We start from the raw sequence: 25,506 nt of genomic DNA, 5'->3' as shown, positions 1-25,506 counted from the left end.
TTTTATTTAGCAGCTACTTCCCATACTCTATGGATGAACCGCCACCTCATTGCAACGTTCACATTGGATGAAACGGTCACCTTACCCACAATGATAACAGCCCCACATTTCTTGCTTAAGACTCGCACTCATAACCCATTACAAAGACTTATTCAAATAATAACCACCCCCATTAGTAGTAAGACTTAAGACTCCTAACTCAACTCCACTTAAGACTTCTAACTTAACTCCGATTACCACCTTATTCTGAGAACTATTCTATACGTGGCAATACGTGCACAACACCATCATACATATCTTTATTTATGTCCACATATTTACTTAAAACACTTCTCTTTTCTAGTACTTACCAAATTAATTCTCTAGGGACTCTATCATAAGTTTTTTCTAAGTTAATAAAGACCATATGGGGATGCTTCTTACAATCTCTAAATCTTTTCATAAGTCTCCTAAGAAAAAAGCTTCTGTCGTGAAACTTCCTGGCATAAAACAAAATTGGTTCTCTATAATAATAGTTTATTGTATCGAGTTGGTTTCAATAACCCTCTCCCATAATTTTATAGTATGACTCATTAGTTTTATTATTTTATAGTTATTGCAGCTATGAATATCACCTTTATTTTTGTAAATCGGAACCACAATTTTTCTCCTCCATTCATCTGGCATTTTCCTTGTGCTCATAATCTCATTAATAGTTTGGTTAGCCAAGATAATATTATTATGAATATTTAAAGCAATCCAATTTTCATTTGGAAAGACAACAACGGCAGGAAAAATATGAAATATAAGGGGAATAAATTGAGATCATGATGGAATAATATAGATCACCGATTGTATAAATTAATAAAGGTTAAAGACTTGGAATCATATTCAAATAATTAATGTATATTTCATTTTGATATGCAAAGTACATCCATTATTGTATTACTCCCTTTATACACAGCCCAACCTTACAAAAGTGGAAAAAAAATGTAGATCATAATAACCAGTAAAGAAATGGAACAAAGCAAATCCATGGAAATTACAAACCATCCATTCAAGCATTGTGTTGTTACAACAGCCTCACGTCCGACAAAGTGTTGTGGTGCCCTCTTGTTCCCCTGATTCATATTCTTGCTACAAGTTATATTCCAATTTAAACATAAACAAGAATAAAAAGAAGTCTCTGTTGACTACCTTTATGATAACCCTATCAGTGACAGCAATTGGAAACTGAACACCTCTACCCCTTGAAGTGTCGATGGGAAACGGATCACCATAACTACACTTGTCCTGCAAGAATGAAGAATATAATTTCAAGAGTGAATGCCTCTACATGAGAACATTCTAACCAGAAACTATATACCAGTTATGTAAAGACCCTGTCAGACACCCCCATGTTCTTGTCTTTGTTACCAATTGCTAAGGTACTGATCATATAAAATACAAACCAGTTCAAATCTGTCCCTTCTTCTCTTTGATGACCGGCAAGACAGCAGCTCTTCTTCCCGGCGAAATGCTTGAACAGCAGAACAGAGAGCTATAAAAGTAAAGAGAAAATCTTTAAAATCAGTACCCTCCTTTTGTTTCAATTTCATTGGTTATGAAAGTAAGAGAATATAATCCAGTCATGAAATTGAAGAAATTTATATAAAACAAAGGCATCATGCACTGCTGCTTATAGTAAAAAACAAGAATACTGACAACTAACATGATAATTGACATTTATTTTACATAGGCATATATGCTGATATGCTTTTGACTTTCAGACAAGTACAAAAAGAGCATACCCGGTGCACAAGGCTCCCGCATATGCGAGGTCCCCGGGGGGGAGGGGGGCGAGAACCATGCTGCCTTACCCCGAGAATGTCAAGAGTACAAGAGATACAAATGTTAAAGATAACTAAAAGAAATTTGTAAGCATTAGTAAATGGGTGAATGACCACCTAATTTGACAATAACCTTTTTTTTTTCTGAACCCACATTCAGCAGCTCATCAGATGTCATTTCCTAATCTTACCCTTACGCAAGTTCACAACAAAACTAATTAAACCATCTAATAATATCCTGCAGTTTTTTGTTTTTTTTTAAAAGTCATGCATCCTATTGAAAGAGAGGCCCAAGGGACTAATGCAAATTCACAACCGTGGACCAATCCAAACCCATTTGGGTATCCATACGGAGATGAACTGGATCCAAGTTGGATCTTTGGCTAGTAGGATCTTTTAGGACTTTATTTATTTCTATTTTGAGATTATTGTAGTCTTTTATTTTCAGTAGGAGATAGTTTCCTAATTCAACTTAGTTTCAATTTCCTAAATTATTGCTAGTTGTAGTAGTGTATTTCCTTTAAATACATGTGTAACCCACAGTTGAAGACGGACTGAAAAATGGAATAGAGTTGAGTTGTGTGAAAGCCTGTGGGCTGTGTGCTTGTGCGATTCTCTTCCCCCCCCCCCTTTTTTCTTGGTCTCCCCTGCAACTCTGAGACCATCACAGGGATTTCTTCCATCCCCTACCGGCCCTTCACCAGGGACAAGTCCAAGCTGCCTTGAACCTCAATGAGTGCAAGAGGCTAACCCAATCCATAGACAACCTACTCAAGCTCAAGCATCCCATGTTGTAGCCATGTATAATGTAGAAGTAGGTTACACTAGGTAAACAACTTCCAAGATAATAAAGCTCAAACCAATCCAAATCTGACCTCTCAAATTAATCTCAACAGAAACCAGAAATAGAACCAGAGAAGGAAAACTTCAGCAGAGAAGTTAGAAAGACAAAACCTGTCCAGAAGTATCCAGGATCAACTCAGAAAATTCACTCACAGCAGTAGGCAACAACTCAGCAACAGAACCCAACAGTAGCCAGCACTTTCCCAGAGAAATCTGGGTTTCGGTCAGAACTGGAAGTAGCCCTGTGGTTCAGTTTTGGCCAGGCAGCAGAGGCTGAAACCCTGGTCGACAGGTCCCCTCGAGATGACCTTTAAACCCTCCAAAGGGTCTTCAAATCTGCTGGACAGAAGAAGAGAAAAGGGCCCTGCCGATTTGAGTTTTGAACCCCAAAACCTGCAGTCGACCTTGAGATGCTGAACTGGTTCTTCAAGCTTCAATCCTTGTTAAGTCTTCAAATAAACTTAGTTTAATCCACACACACTCTCCTCACAGTAAACAATAACAGAAATTAGAAAATAAAAGAAAAGAAGATTTAAAGCAAGATTGATGTGGGTGAGAATGGCTATCTCAGCCTGGGTATCTCACTCACAGCTATCCCAGTTGTTTGTCTTCCTTTCTCAGGAGAGGGAGCAAGCAATAGCTGCAGCAAACTTCATTAATTCAATTGCGATTTGTGTCTACAGCAACCCTCTTTATATAGGGGTCTGAATTACAAAAATTAGAAACTTCACACAAAATAGAAACTAAGGAAAATAGAAGCTAAATCAAAATAGCAATTAATTCAAATTAGAAACTAATGAAAAATAGAAACTTATCCTATCTTCTAATTAGGAAACGAAATAGCAGCTAGTAAGACTTCTTAAAAACATAACCATACTACTAAAATAGGAAACTAAAATTGGAAACTAAAAATAGGAAACTAAAGCTGGGCAGTAGCTCCAAAGCTGCTCTTTTCTTCCTCCTTCGATAGTGAATCACATGATGGGGATCTACATCAATGTAGGAAGCATAACACCAAACAAGGTTCAAGGTATTGGGTTTCGACCACTGGGGAGATCGAAATTTCAGTCAAAACCTGGGAAATTTCGAGGAAACCAGGGAATTTTTCCCGGTTCGGTGGAAACTTAGGTTTCGACCACCAAACAGTGTTTTTTTTTTTTGCATTTTTTTGTGTATATCCTATTTTAGGCATTTCTCAATCATTATGCATGCATAAAAAAATAAAACACAACGTTAATGTGTGGTGAACCAAAGTTGTTAATATACGTACTGAGTTGTGACTGAAATATGGTTACTGTTAAACTGCATTCAAAAAAAAAAAAAAAACCATTAACATGCAAAAAGAAAAAAAAAATGGGCCATCGTGAATACGTAGACCGGGTCCTCCTAAGTAACATATAAAAAATTTATATAATTCTACTCTATTTACAAGTATATTCTATAAAAAAAATTGACTTTTGGGGAAGTTGGGACTTACCTTTTTGGTCCAATCTACCTTTCTTATGTAGATGAAGCAAGAACCACCCGTAGATTCAACTTTGTTAGGCGAAAAATGGAAATCTCCATTGTTTCCCCAAGTTTCCCACTCCCAGGAGAAAAAACTAAGAAAATGGTCAAATTATGCTAAAGAAGGCTCGGGTTTCTTTTCAAACTAACTTACATAGGACCTGGTTCCACCCAAAGGGTCGAACCAATTGGTTTGGTCGAAATTTCCCATGTTTCGGTCGAAACATGGTCAAAACCTATGAAAGTCACAGGACATATCGTTTCGCAAGTTTCGATTGAGTTCTCGAACCATGACACCAAATTGGTTTCAGGAAGTAGCTCTGTTCCCACCAACAAGAGAATAACTGAATGACCCATTTATCTCTTTCTAATCTCTCCAAAAAAATTCAATGAAATTACGCATGAGAAATAAATCTGAAATGTGCAGCTAATAAAAATGTGTTGTGGGTAGGAATTCTCATGAGGAAAACAGAGAATGAAGAGTGAGGATGTTGTTAATAAATGCTTCAGTGGAGTATAACTAAGACTTGCAGGGTAGAAAAAAGCTACTATAATGTTAATTAATTTATCAGTTACGGAAAGAAGCTGGGGCTGTAAGACAAGGCTTTTTTAAGGTGATTATAGTACTAAAACCAAATACAAGAAGACACGTCAGAGATGAATTTGCAAACAGTAGGATAGATAAACCAGCGGCAATCTACTATCTAACGCCTTAGCATGTATAAACAACCATATAGATGGAAATAACTCAACTACAATCCATGATGCTATAAAACAACCATGTTATTGAATATTAAGAGGAAATTCAAGTTATAATAAGTAGATATTGATATTCTTCATGTACCACAAATAAATATTATTACTACTCAAAAAAGAAACTTCCATGTTGACTTACAGAGGTTTGGTGCCACCGACTCATCTGAAACTGGCTGTGAACACTTATAGCAAGGGTTCTGCACATGCATGGGAAAAGATAAAATTAGCTTGACTATTCAACAACCATATAACAGTACAAAAAAGGGTGGTACATTAGGAAATATTCTTCTAAACTTGATAACTTCTGCAACTGATAAATAATAGAAATGGAATCTTGAATAAGGAGGGTATCTATTATCATAGTTGGCACGGCACCAAGGTGAACCAAGGCATTGGAGGATTGTCTAAACACTTAGGCAACAAGGCGCACGCTTTAAGGTGAACAAGGCGACCAAGTATTATATTTTATTTTCATTCTTTTCTAACACTATTCAGTATGCTACATATACCTTGTATCATAAAAAAATCAACATTAAGCCACATCAAGTCATCAAAAATCAACACTAAGCCACATCAAATCCTCAAAGATCAACACTAAGTCACATTAAGTGATAAAAAAATCAACATTTAGAGAAATGCTCTTACTCTATAATAAGTTTTACTGGTCAAATGATTTTATTTTTACATGAGACTTTTTATATTAGATAGAACACAAAAACAGCATTCCAACAAATCTAAAATTACTTAAATCTGAGTTATAATGACAAAGTAATGTTCCGGTCAAACTTATCTTAAAGCGCGTGAATGTTGTTAAAATTACCTTAATGAAAATTATTTTAAAGAAATCAAAACAAAAGATTATTTTACCGGACTTTTGGTTTTAGCAATGTTTTACCATGATAATATTTATTAAATTTTCAGAATTGAGAAAAACCCCAACATTTGAAAGTTTAAAATCACCCCTACAACAAATCAGTTTTTGTTCTTGGACTAGGGAGTTGACTTTTTATCCTTTTGGAATTTGATTTTTAAACTATTTTTATTAGATTCAAATAGAGACATTTGCTTATTTATGAATAATATCTTAAATAAATGAAAAAACTGATGTATTTCATTGATATTTGACATAAATAAGTCCAGAAACATAAGGCGACATGCAGTGAAATAAGGCGACAGTTGCCTAGGACCCAAGCAAACCACCTGGACGCCAAGTCGGCTCCTTAACAACTATGATCTATATAATCTAGTATTACCGTATATACTAATATTTTTATTGCCTATGTCAATATTAACAAAAGAAAGTATGGCCAGACACAGCAACCACCATCACCATTCACCCACCCAAAACAAAAAATAATAAATGAATAAAATATTAAAAAAAAAAAATACTTGTTCAAGTAGTTGCCTAATCTGTTTTCTCATTCAAAGAGCAAAGGTCCATAATTGGTGGGTTCATAGTAAATACCAGTGAACCCCAAAGTACACCCATTAATAATTATCTGCAAATTAAGTACTAAAATAAAGCCCAGTAAAAGAATAATTCTTGAATTGAGTTGGTATAGCCCAACAATCTCAGTGAAATGAATAACTTTCTAGACGAGGAACACAAAGGTTGCAGGTTCCTGACTTGCACCGGCCAAAAGCAAATTATTTCACTAGGGTATTAAATTGGTGGTTGTAACCTTGAGGTTTTATCTAATAAAGAAATACTTCTGGATTAGTAAAACTTTTTTTTTTTTTTTTTTTTTTTTTTTTTTTGTGGAAGATTCATAAACTTCTTTTCAAATATAATTGTTCACTAAATTTGAAATCTAATCATACCCATAAGATAAGATTTGGGGGCAGGGGTTTCCCATCCAATTGGTGAGGCCAAACAAATGGACAGTTAATAATCACTATAAACTTTTTCATTGAAAACAAACTTATGGGGGATTTTTTTTTCTAGTCCAGCAGGTTTAGAGGGTATCTCTAGACTGGCACAAAAGTATGCCACATGACAGATTTGCTAGAGCTGAAATTTTGAGAACAGGAAAATCACAGGGTCTCCTACTCACACATCAAGTTTTAATCAAAATGGAGTTGCCCAAGAAGAAAAATAATGCCTTTTGAAAATCCAATGAAGAAATGAAACGTTTTCTAAGAAGAAATGAATTACTACAAGTACAAGGGAATATGAAAATACATGGGAATGTATCAATCTTAATCTAAAACATATGGCCAGTGTAGACCATTTTATAGATATCCATATGGTTGAAATTGCCACATTACCCTTCTCTGTGGAAAAACTTGTGTTGGTCAATAAAAAAATTTCCCCTTGATTTAGATCACAGGAACAAGGCCAAAACCAGTCCAGACCAGCAGTGGGATTCAGCTGCTGTAAGAGACAGCCTGGTCAGGTGTGGTCCGATTCTTGGGTTAGAAATCCAATTTTGAGGCGCATATCCTAAGAGACTAATAGATCAGATTTTATCCAACTACGTGAGACCTTTTTCTTTTTTTTTTTTTTAGGGAAGAAATTGCTTGCCTACGGACAGCTTGCATAGGCTAATTTCTAGGAAGATTGATTCCAGATTGTGTGGCTAACAAGGTCCAAGATCTTGGCGAGATCTCTTTTTTTAGATTAGCGAGACAAGATCACAGGTGAAATTGCCGAGATCTTGCCAAATCTCGCCAAGATCTCGCCTCTCTACTTTTTTGAAGAAAAAAACACTAAGGGGCAAGAATTTTGGTGCTTTTGCTTGAGGATCTCCATTCCAACACTCATTGAAGCTTAAAGAGTAGAGAATGTTACCTCCTCATCCACATTTGGAGTTACTTTTCTTCTCAAGAACCATTTTAGATATTAAAAAATAAATAAATAAATAAATCTTCTCAAACCCATTTTTTCATCGAAACATCATCAGTAGCCTATCTTATGTCATTTCAAATTTTCAAATGTATGTTAATGTAATCATCAGTCATCAATGTTAATTGTTAATCAATTAAGTAATTATCTATGATGTCTTTTAAATTCTTAAGATTATGGTGTGTCATGTGTTGGTTGTGGAATATGGATTGTGGAATAGAACATACTAGCCTAAGATCCGAAGAGCCAAAGACTACTTACATAGGGTACGAAGTCAAGTACCATTTCAAGTCTGATTTTAAAAAATATATGTTACCATTGTGTTTAGAAGTCCCAAAAAAAGGTAAATACCTAGTTTCAGAGACTACAAAGACCACATGACCACTGAGACCAACCACCAAATTGACCATGAAAAAATACATGATCTCGACGAGATCTGGCGAGATCTCTCTTTTTTGGATTAGCAAGATGGGGGGCGAGAGCGAGATCTTAAACCATGGTGGCCAGCTGTAAGGAGGCAAGGTTGAAGAATGTATTGCTGTTGTGTGGAGGACTCTTACGGCTGCTATAAATCAGCTTTCTTTAGATAGGTTTCAATTAGTTCTGTTTCCATTTATTCCATTAGGCCCTGTTTGTTTACAGAGAAAAGTGGAAAAGGTGAAAAGGTAAAAAGGGTGGAAAACTTGTACTTGTTTCCCACAAACTACCACAAATATGAGTGTTTGGATAAGTGGGGTGGGAAACTTATGGGACAAGGTCATTTAGTGTAATAATTGTTGTCTGATGATGTGGCAGTTAACTTTTCCCATCCCATTCACTTTCAAAGTCCTACCAAAACATGAAAAAGTTGTTTCGTGTCTATCCCTCTCCTCCTATTTCCTCTCTTTCCCATAGAACACCTCACTTCCATTTCCTCTCTTTTCCATAGAGGTGGACCCCACTAAAACTTACAAATTCCATTATTTCCTTTCCTTCTCTTTCCTTGTCAACCCAACCCACAACATGTGGGACCCAACCTCACAAGTTTCCCACCCTTTTTATCCTTCAAACAAACTGGGTGTTGTGTAATTAGAAGGTAATCTACGATAGTTTCTACTTTATTTTCTTTCCAATTTGTAAGTGGTTCCCTCCCACGCAAGAATTTTGAAGGCTATTAGTACAAGAGAAGGGGTTGTTACAACTCCATCGATTTGATGAAGAAAAAAAAAAGAGTTAGTTATTCCAATGGCTGTGACAGGCAGTATAGGAGAGAGTTCTATGTGAAGTGAGAGACCTCACGGATGAGATGCCCAAGGGAAGAGTCAAAGACTCGACCCAACCCATCCCCTCCTATCGATCCTTCTTCTTTCCCTTCTCTCCTTTTACCAACCCCAATTCTGAGTTTAATTTTTCTGGTTATATGAGTTTCACTTGATCCACTATTGAAGCTGTTGGTCTTGTCACTGAAACCATTATTGATCTCCTATGCTGCTGTTAGCTGTTAATCTGAGGAGCCTTTTCAACACCTGCGATAGAGAATTATTAGGGTTTCTTCCTCAAACCTTGCTGGTGATCGATCTCATCAACTAAGAGGACAACGAGACTGATATTTGGAGGATCAAATCTCCACACCAACACCTATACTCAATGGCTATTTGAAGACCATCCAAGATCCTGTCTGGGGTTATGTCCCTCGTGACTTGGCCTTACATTATCCATTACATAGAAATTTATGGGAAAAAGAAGCTTGAAAGGCAGCGTGGCCCCTACGCCCAGACATCGGGGGTGGGGGGATGACAACCTCACCCCTCATGAAAAAGTGGAAGTCCCCCCCTCCTGTTAATGCTTCCACACATGCCCCCATTGGCCCCCATGTTGATACAACAGCCACGCTGACTTTCAAGGAACCCTCTCCCTAAAAGTATTTATGGTTTCTCACATTATGGGGATATACATACTGGATAAACTCAATTTTTGTATTAAAAAGACTCACGAAAATTATAAATCAAGAACAAATCATCATATGAAAATGAATAACAGCAATGGGTGCAACGTGCAAGGGATCAACCCTTTGGGAAGGGCTCTAGCTTTGTTCTTCCATTTCTATGTATCTCTACGCAATCCATTTTGTTATGTTTGTCTCGAATTCTTGGCCTGTTTTGAAAAAATGACCCGCTTCGACATATTTTGGTGGCGACTCGAATGGGATTTTTTCTAAGATCTATAATGGAAGCAAAAGGGTTGGGCCAATAGGCCCAAGCCCGGAGCCCTCGTTTGGGGGTGCAAGGGCGGTATGGTTCAACCCAATCAACCATGACCCAATGGATCGATCTGACTCGGAGGAGTATATAATGTACTATCGTCTTGTTGAGCAAGGAGTGAAAATTGAGGTTTTTCGTGTTAGGGTTTATGGGCAAGTTTCCTTGCCGCGATTTGGGTGCTCTTGAGAGAGATCTCCATTGTAATTTTCTTTCAAACATAGATAATCATCTTCTTCTTCTCCTGAGGATGTAGCACACCACATCAGTGTGTGAACCTCGTTAAATCTCTGTGTTGTGTGAATCTGTCTTTGTTTTTCCTACATATTTGTTGGTGTTTGTTCTAACACATTGTCCTAACACATTGTCTTATTTTGATTCTATTTTTCATCAATAAATTCAGTTCCTTATAAAAAGGAAGCATGGATTTATAGATTTATAAACAGCCATGAATTACAAACACCAAATCAAGCATAAGATAGATAATATGCAGGTACAACGAAAATTTCTTCCAAGGATTGCCTTTTAGATTGCACAAAGGAGATGAGGTAAGGTTTGCGGGGATGAATGGATGAATGGGGAGTAACCCATGTGATTGTTTCCCAAGTGATGCAGATCAATTGTTTGGCAAGAACTATACTAGCTGAAAGAATAAAAGGGTTGGTCCATCTCACCAATTAATGGACCAGCCCACAGGCCATAGAACCAACAGGTTTTGAAACAGGACCAGCCTCTTTGGGCTGGGAGTTTTTGGGTCTCTCAAACCCAAATCGTGGGGAATATTTTCTTGTATTTAGTAGTACCTTGGACAGCAAGAAAGCAACCAAACCAAGGCACCACTTGGAGATTCTTATAGTCTTGGGCAGCAAGACAAGCATGTATCACAAGAAGGATCAATTGGGAAGTTCTAGAAGGAGTTGCTTGGATTTGTTTCCTTAGTATAAGTTTCCTTTTTATTGTTTCCTTTTTTGTTTGATTTTTCTTGTACAAGGAAGGTCTCTTTAAGGACTTTCAATCCCCCACGATTTTTAAGATTAATAAATTGTTTTGTGCAAGTTCCATTGTCCTGTGAAAGGCTGAGTGACTGAGAGAGTCCAAACTAGTGAGATACCAGGCTGAGAGAGCCAATATCCCCCTCCCCCTTCTTCCCATCATTCTCCCTCTATCTTCCTTTCTATTTTTCTTATTTTCTGAGTGATAATCACCTTGTCCGAGTACTGTTTGAAGTCCCTTTTGAAGGCTCAAACATCTATTGCCGATGCTGTGATCTGAGGAGGCCTTTCAAGACCTGCAGTTACCAGTTCTGGAGAGTTTTCTGGGCAGCAGTGTTGTTGCCATAACTTCTATATCCTTGGGCTATTAAGGCTCATATTTTGGAGACTAATCAGAGCCCTACTGAAGCCCACTCAACCCACAATTGGAGGTCAACTAAGGTCCGCTGCGGCTTGAGTTCATGCAAACCTCCAATTTCTTGACCTAAATCAAGATTTCTCAGATCTGGTGTTTCAGCCATCAACTCAGGCTATGTTTTTGGAGTTTTATTAAGGTTTCATTAAGCACATGCGACCAGGCTGTCAGCCCCACCTGGGCTCTATTTTGTGAGTTCTTGGATTCTCTGATTTGACCTATTTTTTCAATTCAAGGTAATTAGTATTCTGTCCAGATTGTTAGCTTGTTATTCTGGGGATAGTTACCCACTATTAGGACTGGTTTAATTGATGTTTTTTAAGTCCTAGATATTGTCTGGTCATTGGTGCATTGCTCTCTATTTGTTTGCTGGTTTTAAAACCCTATTCTGTCTAGCCGATTGGCTATTGTTCTGGTTTTTTACTACTGTTTGGGGATTAGTCTTACACTGATATCAGTCCTATTGGAGAGACGTAAAGTACTCAGGCACACTAAAAGGAGTTTTCAATAAAATTATTTTTGGCTTACAAGGTCTCAAGGACTGCAGAAAGACCCTCTAATAAATTAGTAAACACCAAATGCTTATAAAGAACATGATGGAAGTAACTATACAGTTAAAACTCCTGTTAGCTTTTCATAGACAGATAAATCAGTGATGTTGATTCAAGAATATAACAGGTAAGCGAAGCTATTTTTCTTCTTAATTTATAATGAACAAATACTTTTTAAGGGGCGCGGGGAAGGAGAGAGACAAAATGAAAGGATAAGGACTAACAACATAGGCCAGGCCGCCAGGGCCGCCAGGCCAAGCTGCAACAAGCCAACAACTGAGAAAAAAAAAAGGCTACAACGAAAATGATGCCAAAATGCAGCTCAAGATTTTAGGTTTCTAAAACCACAACTTGCATGCAAACTAAAAATATCTCCACTATTTTTGTAAAATGTCTTAAATGAGCTGTGATAATAAATGCAACGAACAAATAGTAAAAGTATTAAAAAGCTTTTAGCTCATATAAAAGATGGACTTATAAATTAAGACACAGCCCAAAAAGGGAAGGACAACGGTCTTTGTGGGACACAGGAAGTAACAATTATCATAAGTAAACTTTAGTGGAAAGACTATGCAATGTTATAACAACAAAACAATAAAAAAGTTACAAAATTTATCTAAATCTATTTACTTATGAGAAGCAGATTTAATAGTCAAACTTTAGTGGAAAGACTATGCAATGTCATAACAATAAAACAATAAAAAAGTTACAAAAGTTATCTAAATCTATTGGCTTATGAGAGGCAGATTTAATAGTCAAATTATAAATTAAAGCAAATTACATTTTCCTCTGTTCATAAGTTCACCTACCACCATTTAAAAATCTAGACTTTCCATCTGAAATCGAAAGGATGCTATCCTATGATACTTGAAATGGTTAAATGAAATTACCCAAGAAAAAAAAAAAAGTGGTCACAACCCACCGTTCTAAGAACATGCTGCATTCCACCACTTCCAAAAGAGTGTCCACAAGGCAATACCATTGCATCATCCATGAGAGACCCACTACATAAACAGAAACATGTCAACATCCATATATCACTAAACCAATGGCAAGAAAAACTCAGCATTTGCAATCAGATTTTAATTGAATGATCATGCCAGGTGTTCAGTAAAAGTTCATGTTAGGCCAGGAAAGTAATTAACCTACCATCCATGCATATGGCTTGTACATAAAGCATCATTCTGCCACCATTCCGTTAAAAAACAAATAGTTACACATCAGTCTACCAAACAGGTTAAACACAACATGTAGTTGTCATAAAACCATGGAAAAAAGAAAACTTTCAGCATCAGATTTACATTCAATGACTATGCCAGGTGTTCAGTAATAGTTCATGCAAGGGCAACTAAGTAATCAGCAAAACATCAATGCGTACAGTATGTAGATAAAGCAACATTCTAATGTTCTTCCCTTACAATGTGAATATTCAGAAACACTTACGTAATGCTATCAGAGAGAATTTCCCATAGAGACTCCCCTGATTCACTTGACAAATAACCATCTTTTCTCCCACTAATTCCACTATCATTATCCCCACCCATTTCCTTCTGCTCAATGAAAGACCCATCTGACCCGAGAATAAACTCTGCAATTGTAACCGCATCCTCAAAATGATTGTCTCGTGCTATCTGGCGTTGTTGCTGCTGCTGTTGTTGTTGTTCATTTTGGCTACCCCTAATATTATTAGTAGGATGAACAAAATTGTTGTCCACCAATACTCCCCTACTTGAACCTATTATCAACATGAAACCCCAACTAAACCATAAAAAACTATACAAAAGACCTCCCAAGAAAGAACAGAAGAAGAAACGATTAAGCAAATTGAACTGCCATACCGAAAGAAGAATGGTGTTTCTGTAAATTTGCTTTCTCGTTGCGTAATTTCTCTGAACTACTATGTAAACTACTGCTGCTATTGTTATTCTTATTATTGCCATCATCGTTAGCAACCAATCCTTCCACTTCACCATCACCTTCGTCAACCTCATCGTTGTAATCATCATCTTCTTCCGATCCATCGCTAGCTCCTGTCGTCCATGCGAGCTATCGAAGATACTACGAAGAAATTCCGGCCCCGGCAGTGACCGGTAGAACGGCTCTCGCTCGACCGAAGAGGTAAACTCATCCTCAAAATCGCTCATTTCTCTTGTTTCCCGACCAGAGAACTGCAAGGTCTCGTCCTGGAAAACCATCTGCGAATTCAATCCGTTCTCCATCCGTTGCGGTGGAACCAAATCCATCTCCTCCGACGCCATTACTGCAAGCTCGGAAACCCTAAAGCGACGTGAGAACTGTCATGGTTACCGTCTGAAGGAGCAACAGTCGAACAACGACGAGGGCAAATCACCTATCAAAAAACAGAACGACGACGGCGAAAAATTACCGTAGAAGAAATTGAGAGTCCTGGGAGTAAATGGAAGTTAAGGTGAGGTTTCCATCATTTTACTCTGTTTTTTTTACCCTTTTTATTTGACGGATAAAAGTTGAAAAAGATCAAAAAGGTAAAACATACCTGTCCCCACAGGCTATCTCAAATATCGATAGTTTGTTATATGGAATGTCCGAGGTCTCCACGGTAACTTCATTAAGAAATGCCTTCCACACCACTGTAAAAGGTTGAAACCTGATTTCATTTTTCTATGTGAGACAAAATGTAAAAATCATAACAATTTTCCAATGCCAAATTGCTCCGATCCTTATACTAATAGATGGTTCATTAATAGTGTGGGGGAAAGAGGATGCAAAGGGGGCTTATGGGTGCTTGCTAAGCACTCAGTTGTTGCAAATAATATTGCTTACTACCCTAATTTTATTGGGATCTTCTTACATGACACGGTTTGGAGCAATTGGTGCTTAGTTTGCTTATATACTCCACCACAACACAACCTTAGGTCTACTTGCTGGACTTCACTTCATGACTTCACTTCCAACCTGACAACTCCTTTCCTCATCATTGGAGATTGGAACGAAGTCCTATCCCCCTCTGACAAAGTAGGAGGCTCCCCATTCTCATATTCTTATACCTACAAATCAGTGAATGACATGCTTATATCTGCCAGCCTAGCTGAGATTAAATCCAAGGGATCAAAATTTACGTGGTCCAACAGACAAAAGCCTCCTAAATTCATTAAAGAATGTCTGGATAGATGTTTTGCTTCTCTGCTGGCTTAACCTCTACCCTAATGCATCCCCACTAAACTGGCCTTACTGGTTCTGACCACAATCCTATTTTTCTGCAACTCAACGGAACCCGATTATCATACAAAAAGCTTTTCCATTACCAGGATGCATGGTTCCACCACCCTGACTTCAACTCTTACTGCTACAACACTTGGGAACCTAACCCTAGGATCAACCTCATGACCAAACTTACCAACTTCAGTAGAATCCTAACCCGTTGGAACAAATCTGTTTTTGATTATATTTTTCACTTAAAAACAAACTATTTCTCATGGTTCCTAAATTTGGAATCTAAACACTGGGACTCCAATAACTCTGCCAAATTGACCAAAATCTTCAAGAATATTAATTGGATTTTTGAGGCAGAGGAGAAATTTTGGTTCCAGAAGTCCATACATATGCACCTCACTAACGGGGATAGAAATACCCGATTCTACCATGGTATCTCCAGACATCAGGTCCGCAAGAGAAGAATTGAGTTCTTACAAAACTCAAACAATGAGATCATAGACGACACTCCAAGGATTGCCATAGAATTTACACTATTCTTGCAATAAATTTACACAACCTTCAATCCCCTTGATTCGTCATTTGTAGAAAACCTGTTCCCAAAAGTCCTCACAGAATTTGAAGCATCTTCACTCACTACAGCACCTGAGGATGCGAAAATACGAAATGTGATTAACTCCATCGGCCCTCATAAAGCTCCAGGGCCAAATGGTTTCCAAGCCTACTTTTACCATAAGTTTTGGAATCTGATAGGAAATGATGTAAGGGAGATGGTAAGATGTTTCTTTACCAATGGCAACCTTCCTTCTGGAGTCAATCACACACTACTATATCTCATTCCAAAGAAAGACAATGCAACCAAAGTGGAAGATTTCAGACCCATCAGTTTTTGCAATGTCTCATACAAAATCATTGCAAAAATCATGGCTAATAGACTCATATAGCACCTGTCAAAATTTATCTCACCTTTCCAAGCAGCAATCATTCTAGGGCGTCAGATATCGAATAACATTGCTATTGCCCATGAAATCTTTCATTACTTTAAAAAAAAAAAAAAACTCTAAAGGAAACTAGGACATGTGCCTCTTAAGTTGGACATGTCAAAAGCATACGATAGACTCGAATAGGGTATAATTCGGGCCCTATTCGAGTTCCTAGGGTTTGGGGAGCATTGGAATGACTTAATCTCTTACCTCCTCTCAACAGTCACTTATTCTATAAAATTGGAATGGTCCTCCTTTGACTACTTCGAACCATCAAGAGGAATCAGGCAAGGATGCCCACTCAGCCCATACTTATTCATTACAACCATGGAAATTCTTTCCCGATTACTCTCCACATACAGAGACATAAACCTCTTTCAAAGAATCAAGGTCTCCAGATATGCCTCCGAGGTATCGCATTTACTGTTTGCGGATGATACCTTCATCTTCTGTTAAGCCACATCCAAGGATCTACTATCCATCAAAGTTGTTTTAGAACTATTCTCTGACCTTACCGGATAACAAATTAACTTTGAAAAAAGTAGTATTTTTTTCAGCCGAAATGTATCAAACTGTGAAAGAATCAGGCTCAACACCATCATTGGCATAAAAGAAGAATCTAGAAATTCTACCTTCCTTGGCACTGACCTGCTCCATCCTAGATCCAAGACAGTCTGCCTTCAGGGTATCGTTAATCGGGTTAATAGTATACTATATGTCTAGAAATCCAAGCTACTCTCATACACGAGATGCAAAACCCTCACCCAATCCACTCTATACTCAATTCCATCCTTCCTTATGTCGTGCTTCAGGTTTCCACTGAAAACCTGTAAAAACATCGACTCTATCTGCTCAAGATTTTGGCATGGTGGAAATCCCAAGAAAAGTAGAGGAATGTGCCTCATTGCATGGAACAAGATTTGTCAACCCACCACCCTTGTTGGTCTCGAGCTAAGAGATGCTAACACCCAAAATAAAGCACTCTTGCTTAAACTAGACTGGCGCTTTGTCACTGACAAAGAGAGTATTTGGGCAAAAGTGTTGAGGGCGAAATACTGCCACAACAGATCCACGTTTGATCCAAAGGTCCTCAAACGACGTGGATAATGGATGTGGAATAGTATAGTCTCCATGCTCTACCCACCCTTAAACAATGCATTATATCTAAAATTGCAAATGGAACCAACACTTTTTTCTGGTATGATCCATAGGCAGGCTTGGAATTACCAGGACCAGGTTGCTCACAAGCAAGTTTACACCCCATAACTGATGCTATTGGGGTCAATACCTTTATTGACAACCTTTCCTAGAAAGTGGAGGAACTGAAAGACCGAATTCCCCCACATCTGATTTCAACAATTACCCAAATTCAACATTCACCTCAAAATGATCGTTGGGTATGTTCGCTAACAATTGATGGATCATTCAACACAAAAGTAGGTGTAGTTTTCATACAAAAAAACCAAGGCCTACAGGTAAGCATGAAAGGCTTTTCATATAGGTGGTGGAAGTTTCTATGGAAACTAAACATACACCCTAAATTCAAAATGTTCATATGGCAGACATTACAAAATGGAATCCCCACAAGAGAAATAGTAGGACAATGGCTACCCATTGATACTTCTTGTATCCTTTGCAACAAAGATACTAATTCTTCTATGCATTTATGCATCAATTGTGACTTTTCACAGCACATCTGGGCAGCAGGACAATTTGGATTAAAGCTCCAGAACATCAATGCAAACTCATTGATGGAGACGGTAAAGTACATGTTTCATCAAAAAACTATCACCAAATCAGATCTCAGGTGGGCTTTCAATGTTTTTGCTATCACAATTTATTTCATTTGGCAACATCAAAATGAAATTATTGCATCCAAAGGTAGGCCTAACCCAATGAATGTTTTACATAAAATAAATATGTGGATTTTTTATTTAAATATAATGCCAAGATGTACTAATGTATTATTTGCTACAGATGATCCGACACCATTGAACAAAAACTTTCCCATTCCTTTTTTGAACTATCCTATTTTGGTTTCTGTTGGAGCAACTAATAGGTTAACCTCAGCTTCAGGATGGGCTTTCGGAATTATATTACAAGGTCAGCTTAGGATCATCAGCTCAGATACTACTACAACTACTCAAGGCGAAGCAGTGGAAGCAGAAGGAATTCTGGCAAGATTGAGGACAACGTCTGCCAAAGGATGGGAGATCCATGAAGTATGGCACACCAACAAGAAGCTAACTAACCTTCTTCCATTCCCTTCCAATGAAGCCTGGCTTTCCTATATTTTGCTAAATTCCAGGAAATTTCTTCACTCTCACAAACAATCTCCTTCCATCTTAAAAGTATTAAAGACTATCCCCTTATGCAATTTATATATTATATGGCATGTAATCCTAATAGACACCAAGACCATGTTCTTACTCATTAACTTATCCTAGTTTTTATGTTCATCAAAAAAAAAAAGTGAAAATTATTAAATATATTTATTCATGTCTTGTGAGGTGATACAGTAGTGTGGATCTATGGTGTGATCCACATAGATGGAAGGAAAAATTATATGATTACCCACTTTTGGGTTTCTTTTTACGAAATTACCCAACTTATGTTTCAGTCAACAAAAATACATTGTTTTAGGTTTGGGTTTACAAAATTACCCAAAATAGTGTCCATCCCTCGACTGAAGAGGATTTTTGACTATTTTAACCCCCACCTCCCTTCTCCCACCTGCTCCTATCCCCTTCTTCTTCTTCTTCTTTCTACCCCCAATAGGAGGCTTTGCTGGGATTCCAAGCTTGCAATCAGGTATTCCTGATTGGTATCTCTTCTTTATCTCTGTTCTCTCTTTCTCCATCGAATTACAGGTCAAAAATTCTGGCACAATGGTTAAGTTGCACTATTGCAACAACTTGGTCACAGGTTCAAAACTTGAAAATAGCCTCTTTTGCGAAGCAGGGGGTAAGGTTGCGTACAACTTTCCCCTCCCAGACCTCACAGTAGCAGGAGCCTCGTGCACTAGGTTGCTCCTTTTTTTTTCATCAATTTAGATTTACGTTGCTTTTAATTAAAACATCAATTGTTTAGCAGAATATTGATCTTGAAATACCTATTTTCCCATCGGTTCATTTTCCTGAATCTTAGGTTAGTTGTTGTTTTGTAAACCCTGAGTTATAAGTCAATTTCAACTTCCTAGCTCTACTCCTTCAAATTTTGGTGTTCTGAAGCTAAATCATAGTTTTGCTAAACCTGACTCCTGTTCACTGCTTGATTATTAATTGATTTTAGTTCAGAACCCTAAATCACTGCTTTGGATTTCTATTATTTGTTTCACATTTTAGTTTCCAGGTTTTAATTTCTTAGTTGTAGTAGCCTAATGATAGTGCCTTAAGAAGAGATTTATTGTTTGGGCTTACAGATTTTCTCTCTATTCTATCATTGCTGGTCTACGAAATGCTGGCGATTGAATTGTTGAAACCTATAACTCTTCGGAAAATCTCTGTGTGTTCGAATTTTTATGTTAAAGAAACTACAAGATTGAACCTCTAGTGTGGTTGATCGAATTTTCTTCCTCCAAAATAGCCTTGTTTTGCTAGGAATCGGAGTTCGTTCCCTGATATTAGTGCCTACTGGCAACCCAGGGCTAACATATACATTGGAGGGTTCGCTTCTTGGAGGGGTTTCTTGAGCATTCAAAAATGGGGATAACTACCTAACCTAACCTTGGTTAGATTCGTTAACCTTAGTTGAGTTTAAAAACAATTATGGATGTCCACTGTCCTATGATTAGGCAAGGGGTCTAGGTGACACATGGAAGGTAGGTACCAATTATAGGATAGAGTATATGGTTAGAATAAATTGCCATTCCATATGAGGGATCTTGGTCAGTGCCATGAAGGACAACCATGCCTAGTGGAGATTCGTTAACCTTAGTTGAGTTTAAAAACGATTATGGATGCCACTATCTTATAATTAGGCGAGGGGTCTAGGTGACACATGGACGGTAGGTACCAATTATAGGATAGAGTATATGGTTATTGCCATTCCACATGAGGGTTCCTGGTCGGTGCCATGAAGGACAACCATGCCTAGTGGAGGTATCTTCCACTGATATAGGCTGGGGTTTGAGCCGATTGGTCTTAGGATAACATATGTGTGCTCAGGGTATTAAGTACCGACTATGGATGCCATTGGTCGGTGCAATAATAGTATATTAGTTGCCCCCACTCCCTTAAGCTCCTAGAGGAAGAGGTTAGGGGAGTAAAACAAGTGTCTTCCATTATGAACCTCATCACATGCCCTTGGTCTCTTTCTATTCCTATGTGCGAGTTCCAAGACTCTTAAATGGACCTGATATCATATCTTGATATATGTGTTGTCACATCAAGGGCTGTCATCATTAGTCTCTTAGAACAAGGCAATATCCAACTGTATGTGAGAGGGGATTCCATTTCATTAGAGGATTAGGTGGACACATGTCCTCCAGTCCAAGTTAAGAGGGTTAGGCCCTGGATTGATGAGTTTTCCTCATCTTAACCGTCAGTGGTCTTTTCATCTATTGGTCGAGATTTGTTCTGACCCCTTTGTGCTTTCTCTGCAGTATAAGCGTGGTGAGCTGAGTTTGAAAGAGATTTTTTTACCACTTAATATTCATAAATTGTTGTTGATGTCGTCTTCCTTCGTTCCGATGCTACAATTGTTGTTGGCGATTACCGTGGTTGGCTTGTCTCTATCTTTCCAGTGATTTTTTCCATCGTGTTCTTTGCCATCATGATTCGAGTCTCCGTTCTTCACTTGAATCAGTAAGTTCTCTTCCTTTCCTCGCAAGTTGCTTGTCATCTCTTTCTGCTTTCTTCATATTGGTATACAGAGAAACCTCATCGGATTTTGACAAGCATTTTGATCCTGATGTGGGGACCTCTCACACCTCTCCTTCCAAGGGCAAAAGGCCTGCTGTCCACGGTTCCCCTGTTAGAAAGGTTTCTAAACCTCAAAAGGATCCCAATAAGATCACCCCTAAGCTATAACCCTAAGAACGATCCCACCTCTAGGCTTTATGTAGGTAAACAATAGGCTTCATGTAGGTAAATAAGTGTCGAGGATATTGGCTCGAGAACTAGAGAAGTATAGGAGAGATTACCATATCCCTGACTCAGTATTCCTGAGGGTTCCCAGTGAGGGGGAAAGAGCCAACAGTGGTAGGGGAGGGGAGATATGTTTCTATAATCACTCCTCTTTGGCTGGCCTTCGCTTCCCCATTCTCAAATTTCTTCGTCGAGTTCTATAATATTACAATAACATTCCTGCCCAACTGGTCCCAAATTCTAGGAAGAGTGTGCTCGACTTCTACATTAGTTATAATCGTCTTGATAATGTTCCCACTATGAAGTTATTTGTGAACGTCTACACCTTCTCCGCACATCCAACTTTCCCGGATGTTTTAGATGGTGCAATAGGCTTCACCTAGTCATAGATTTTTTGTCGACCTCAAAATATGAGTGGAAGGATAAGTTCTTCTTTGCTAAGGCTTCTGAGCCGTTCAATTTCCCAACCGTCTAGCTGGTGATGAACACAAAGAAGGCTAATAAGGCACCTACCCTTGGGGAGGAAGACAAGAGAACCTTGGAACAACTAAAGGTGCCCATTCGTGTGGTTCTCACCACCAATCTATCTGACAACCGAGTGTTGGCCAATATGGTCTGAGTTTAGGTGAGTTTTGTTACTAGTTGTGTCATGTCTATAATGTTGTGTTGTTGGTTTTTCTCATAGTGTTACTTTCTCCTTGCAGTTCCTATGGATCACGATCTTTTTTTAGAGGTGCTCGATGAGGTTGGTGAAGAGCATGGACCAGAGGAAGGAGTTGCTAGTCCTATCCCTGAGGACCAAGGGGGAGCCATCGAGCAAGGAAAATCTGGGGAGGATGTGGGAATGACCCTTTCTCCTCGATGGGAGGGCTGTAAGTTGTCAGATGACAACATTCCCCTCGTTGCAAGGAAGCGTAAACTCGGAGAGGATGACACTGGCATGAAGAAGAGAAAAGACATGGTGCCTTATGAGGAGCCTCTACTCCATTGGCCTGAGTTGGAGTTGTGGCTGCTATGGCCAGAACCACATCTACTCCCATTGAGTTTATAAACGAGGTTGCCATTGTGTCACCTCTGAAGCGAAGTGGCAAGGGCCAAGGGGTCCTAGTAAATAGGCGAAAGAAATGGGTTTCCGTTCTTGCTCCTGACCTTTATGTCCTCAATTACGGGGTTTCCTGTGGGCAGTTGGTGAACAATGACACAGGCATAGCCCATGCTATGGTGACTAAGGGGGTTCTTCCAAAGGATAAGGCGACCTTTCCAAGGAAGAAGTTCAGTTCTCTTCTGGAAAAGGGCTATATACATCTAGTAGGGGTGGATTATCTCCTTGTGTTTCAATATACATTGTATTCCTTCCCTTATTTCTTTTTGCGGTTAATTGTTTCTCTTTCTTTGTAGAGGCAAGTTATGATGGGTGAACTTCTTGCCCGGGCTTCAGAGTACTACCGTTCGGGGAAGGACTATAGGAAGAAGTTTGAGAATGTTGGCGATGAGGTGAAGAAGTTAAGGGGGGGAGTTGGCAAAGGGAGAAAGGAGAAGGAGGCTTCTGTCGCCCTAGTCATAACCAAGAGCACTGAGTGCGATGGGCTCATGGCCAGCATGAAGGATATTGAGAAGACCTCACTCATGGCTATGACCAAGGCCTTGACCGCAGATGAAGAGCTGAAGAGGAGGAACGTCGAGCTCCACAAGGCAGCAACGATATAGATACCTTGAAGAAGCAAGTGTTAGTACCGAAGAATGATGGTGCAAAGTATAAGGAGTAGGTCAACAAGGTCATTGCTCAGGCCGAACGCGAGGTTCTCTACTCGGTCACCAAGTAAAAGGGCACCCAAGACTTTAAGAGGGAGAAAGCCAAGGCAAGAGTTGATTGTTATCTACTTAGGTTTCTGACCTAGTGTAAGGAGGTAGAGAAGGTTCATCCAAACTTTGACTTCAACTTGTTCTCAACTGAACGGGCGACGATCAAGCAGCTGAAGATCGGCCAATCTTCCAAAGCCTCTACTAGTGTCCCACCTAACCTTGACCAGCATACCGCGAGCTCTAGTGGTGGCGCCCAAGCCAAAATCATTGAGGTTCCATCTTCTGGTGGGTCCAAGGTTTACTCGAGAGAACTTCTCCATCTTCTGGTGGGTCCAAGGTTTACTCGAGAGAACTTCTCCAAAAATATTCTCTTCCAGCAAAAATTTTAACAATCTCCCTCTTTGGCTACAATTTTGACTTCATTTCTAATTTCGGAATCGAACATGCATTTGATTCCCCGCATCTTCTACTTAGCAAAGAGAAACTTTACCATTTGACCATATCCACCCATGTGGAAGGCACTCACTTAATAGATCAAAGGTACACTCGAGCCCACTAAAAAACGCATGTACTAGATTTGAAGTTTTCCTTGTGCTGTATTGTATGTTTATACAAGGGCTGTACTGTATATTTAGATGAAGTTACACCATATGATAACACATGGACTCATATTCAATGGTCAAGATTTAATGATTTTGATCTAACGAATTCTAAAAATGTGGCTGAAAGGATTCTTCCTCCCCAGTGGGAAGAGGAAAGCTTTCCCCATTAAATTTGTTCAAAAAAAAAAAAAAAAAAAAAAAAAACAGTTGAATAATTAGTTGCATTCTGATATGGTAATGATCTGACCTCAGAAATCTTTTCTTTACATCAATTAAACTAGAAAATAAAAGAAACCCAATTCAATTCTACATTGGGCGAATACCAATTTGATTTGTACAGAATATTCAATTCAATTCAATTCATTCATAATGTTGGTTGAAGGTCAGAAAAAATAACTGTGCTGGTCCATGAGCTGCGGATGTAACAGCCAAGATTTCTTCATCTGTTGCAGAGCAGTCTCACCATGGCACTGAGCCTTCACCAAACAAAAGTGTGTACAGAAACCAATAGAAGGTGAACCCACACGGCAAGTCTCCAGTATATAACAAACTGGACTACAATTCAACCCCCTCCCTTGAATCACTATCCCCCAAGCTCTTGTCCTTGATTCATCATCTCTTCTTTCTCCATCCTCTTCTTCATTCTCATCTTTGAGTTCTTCAACGAGGATGATCCCATCAGGGGTCGAGTACTCCCCTCTCTCCTCTCTCTCCTCCCATCTCCTCTTGATGAATGGCCACTCCTTAGCCGCACCCTTCTCCCTATCTAAGTGTGTCACTTTATTCTTCCCATTCTTCTTTGAAGAAAACACATGAACCAAGAACGGAGCTTCTTCTATTTTCTTCACAATCTCACTCACCGAATCCCTCATCCACATATCTAGTGTCTCGGTAGAGATTTCTCCCTTTCTGGTACCATTACTCTCTTCCCCACAGAAGCTAAGATTCTCATAAACTACAGGTGCCATATGTGGAAGTTTCCAATGATCTTCCGTGGGTTTGATCTGAGGCTGCTGAGAATTAGACTTGAGAATCGCTTGAGGGAGTTGGCGGCGGCACGAACCGTTTCGCCGTAATTGTTGTTGCTGCTGATCGGTATTAATGTTGAGAGAAGAGAAGAATGCCTTTCCAACGCCGTTTACACAACAGAAATCCACGCAGGCCATCTTCGCACAAAGTTTGGACTAGAAAGCGCAGATCTATGATTTATCGATCACAGACTAATGGAAAAATTGAAACAGCTAACAAGAATATCAAGGTGATCAAATCGAGATTCTCTCTCTACAATTGAAGAATCTGTCAAGACGGGGAGTGTAACGATAGAGAGAGAGAGAGATAGAGAGATTTAGAGTTTGAAACAAAGCGGGATTGAATCTAAATAGTAATCCTAATTCCCCATAGGAGACGCGACGGGAGGACCGAGGGAGGAAGATTCCTTTGGAGGAAGGATACTGTGTGCGGACCCCACATCTTCTCTGACGTGGCTGTGCCATGTTGGCATGGGTTTTGGAATGATAACCGACGACAACCGGTTACTATTCTGAAACAAAACTGGGAAAGAATGTTTAAATCGACGAAATCAAATTAAATCAAAATGGATATGAATTTATTGGTTCATGTTTTGGATTGAAATTTTGTGAGACAGATCAATAAGACATTGGACATAAAAAGTCGGATCGAAACTAATAAAAATCCAATAAGAAATTGATACCAACATGAAATTCATAAAAAATATATATATATATAAAAATACATTTTTTTCTTCATATTTTTGAATACATATTTACATGATTAATGGAGAACAAAACCAAAAGTAAATTAATAAAAAAAAATTGGAAAACATATAAATTAATACATCATTATCATGGTTTCAAGTATTGGTATTA

General features: G+C 38.6%; 1 protein-coding gene and 1 pseudogene across 1 annotated transcript; both read right to left on the bottom strand.

Annotated features, from left to right (window-relative positions):
* The window catches only part of LOC122084419, a 104,545-nt pseudogene extending 90,160 nt beyond the window's left edge, over positions 1-14,385 (bottom strand).
* A 9,442-nt stretch (positions 14,386-23,827) lies between these two features.
* On the bottom strand, positions 23,828-24,973 carry LOC122075015. Its single transcript, XM_042639977.1, has one exon. The coding sequence runs from the start codon at positions 24,784-24,786 to the stop codon at positions 24,004-24,006; it is 783 nt and encodes a 260-aa protein (XP_042495911.1). The 5' UTR covers positions 24,787-24,973; the 3' UTR covers positions 23,828-24,003.
* Between the last annotated feature and the right edge of the window lie 533 nt (positions 24,974-25,506).

The sequence above is a fragment of the Macadamia integrifolia genome, chromosome 1, assembly GCF_013358625.1.
Source record: "Macadamia integrifolia cultivar HAES 741 chromosome 1, SCU_Mint_v3, whole genome shotgun sequence".
NCBI lineage: Eukaryota > Viridiplantae > Streptophyta > Magnoliopsida > Proteales > Proteaceae > Macadamia > Macadamia integrifolia.
The sequence above is the reverse complement of the archived record's forward strand: the minus strand, read 5'-3'. Positions and strand labels throughout refer to the sequence as shown.

Excerpts from the sequence above, each read along its gene's own strand:
- LOC122075015 (XM_042639977.1), bottom strand. The coding sequence starts at position 24,786 with ATGGCCTGCGTGGATTTCTGTTGTGTAAACGGCGTTGGAAAGGCATTC.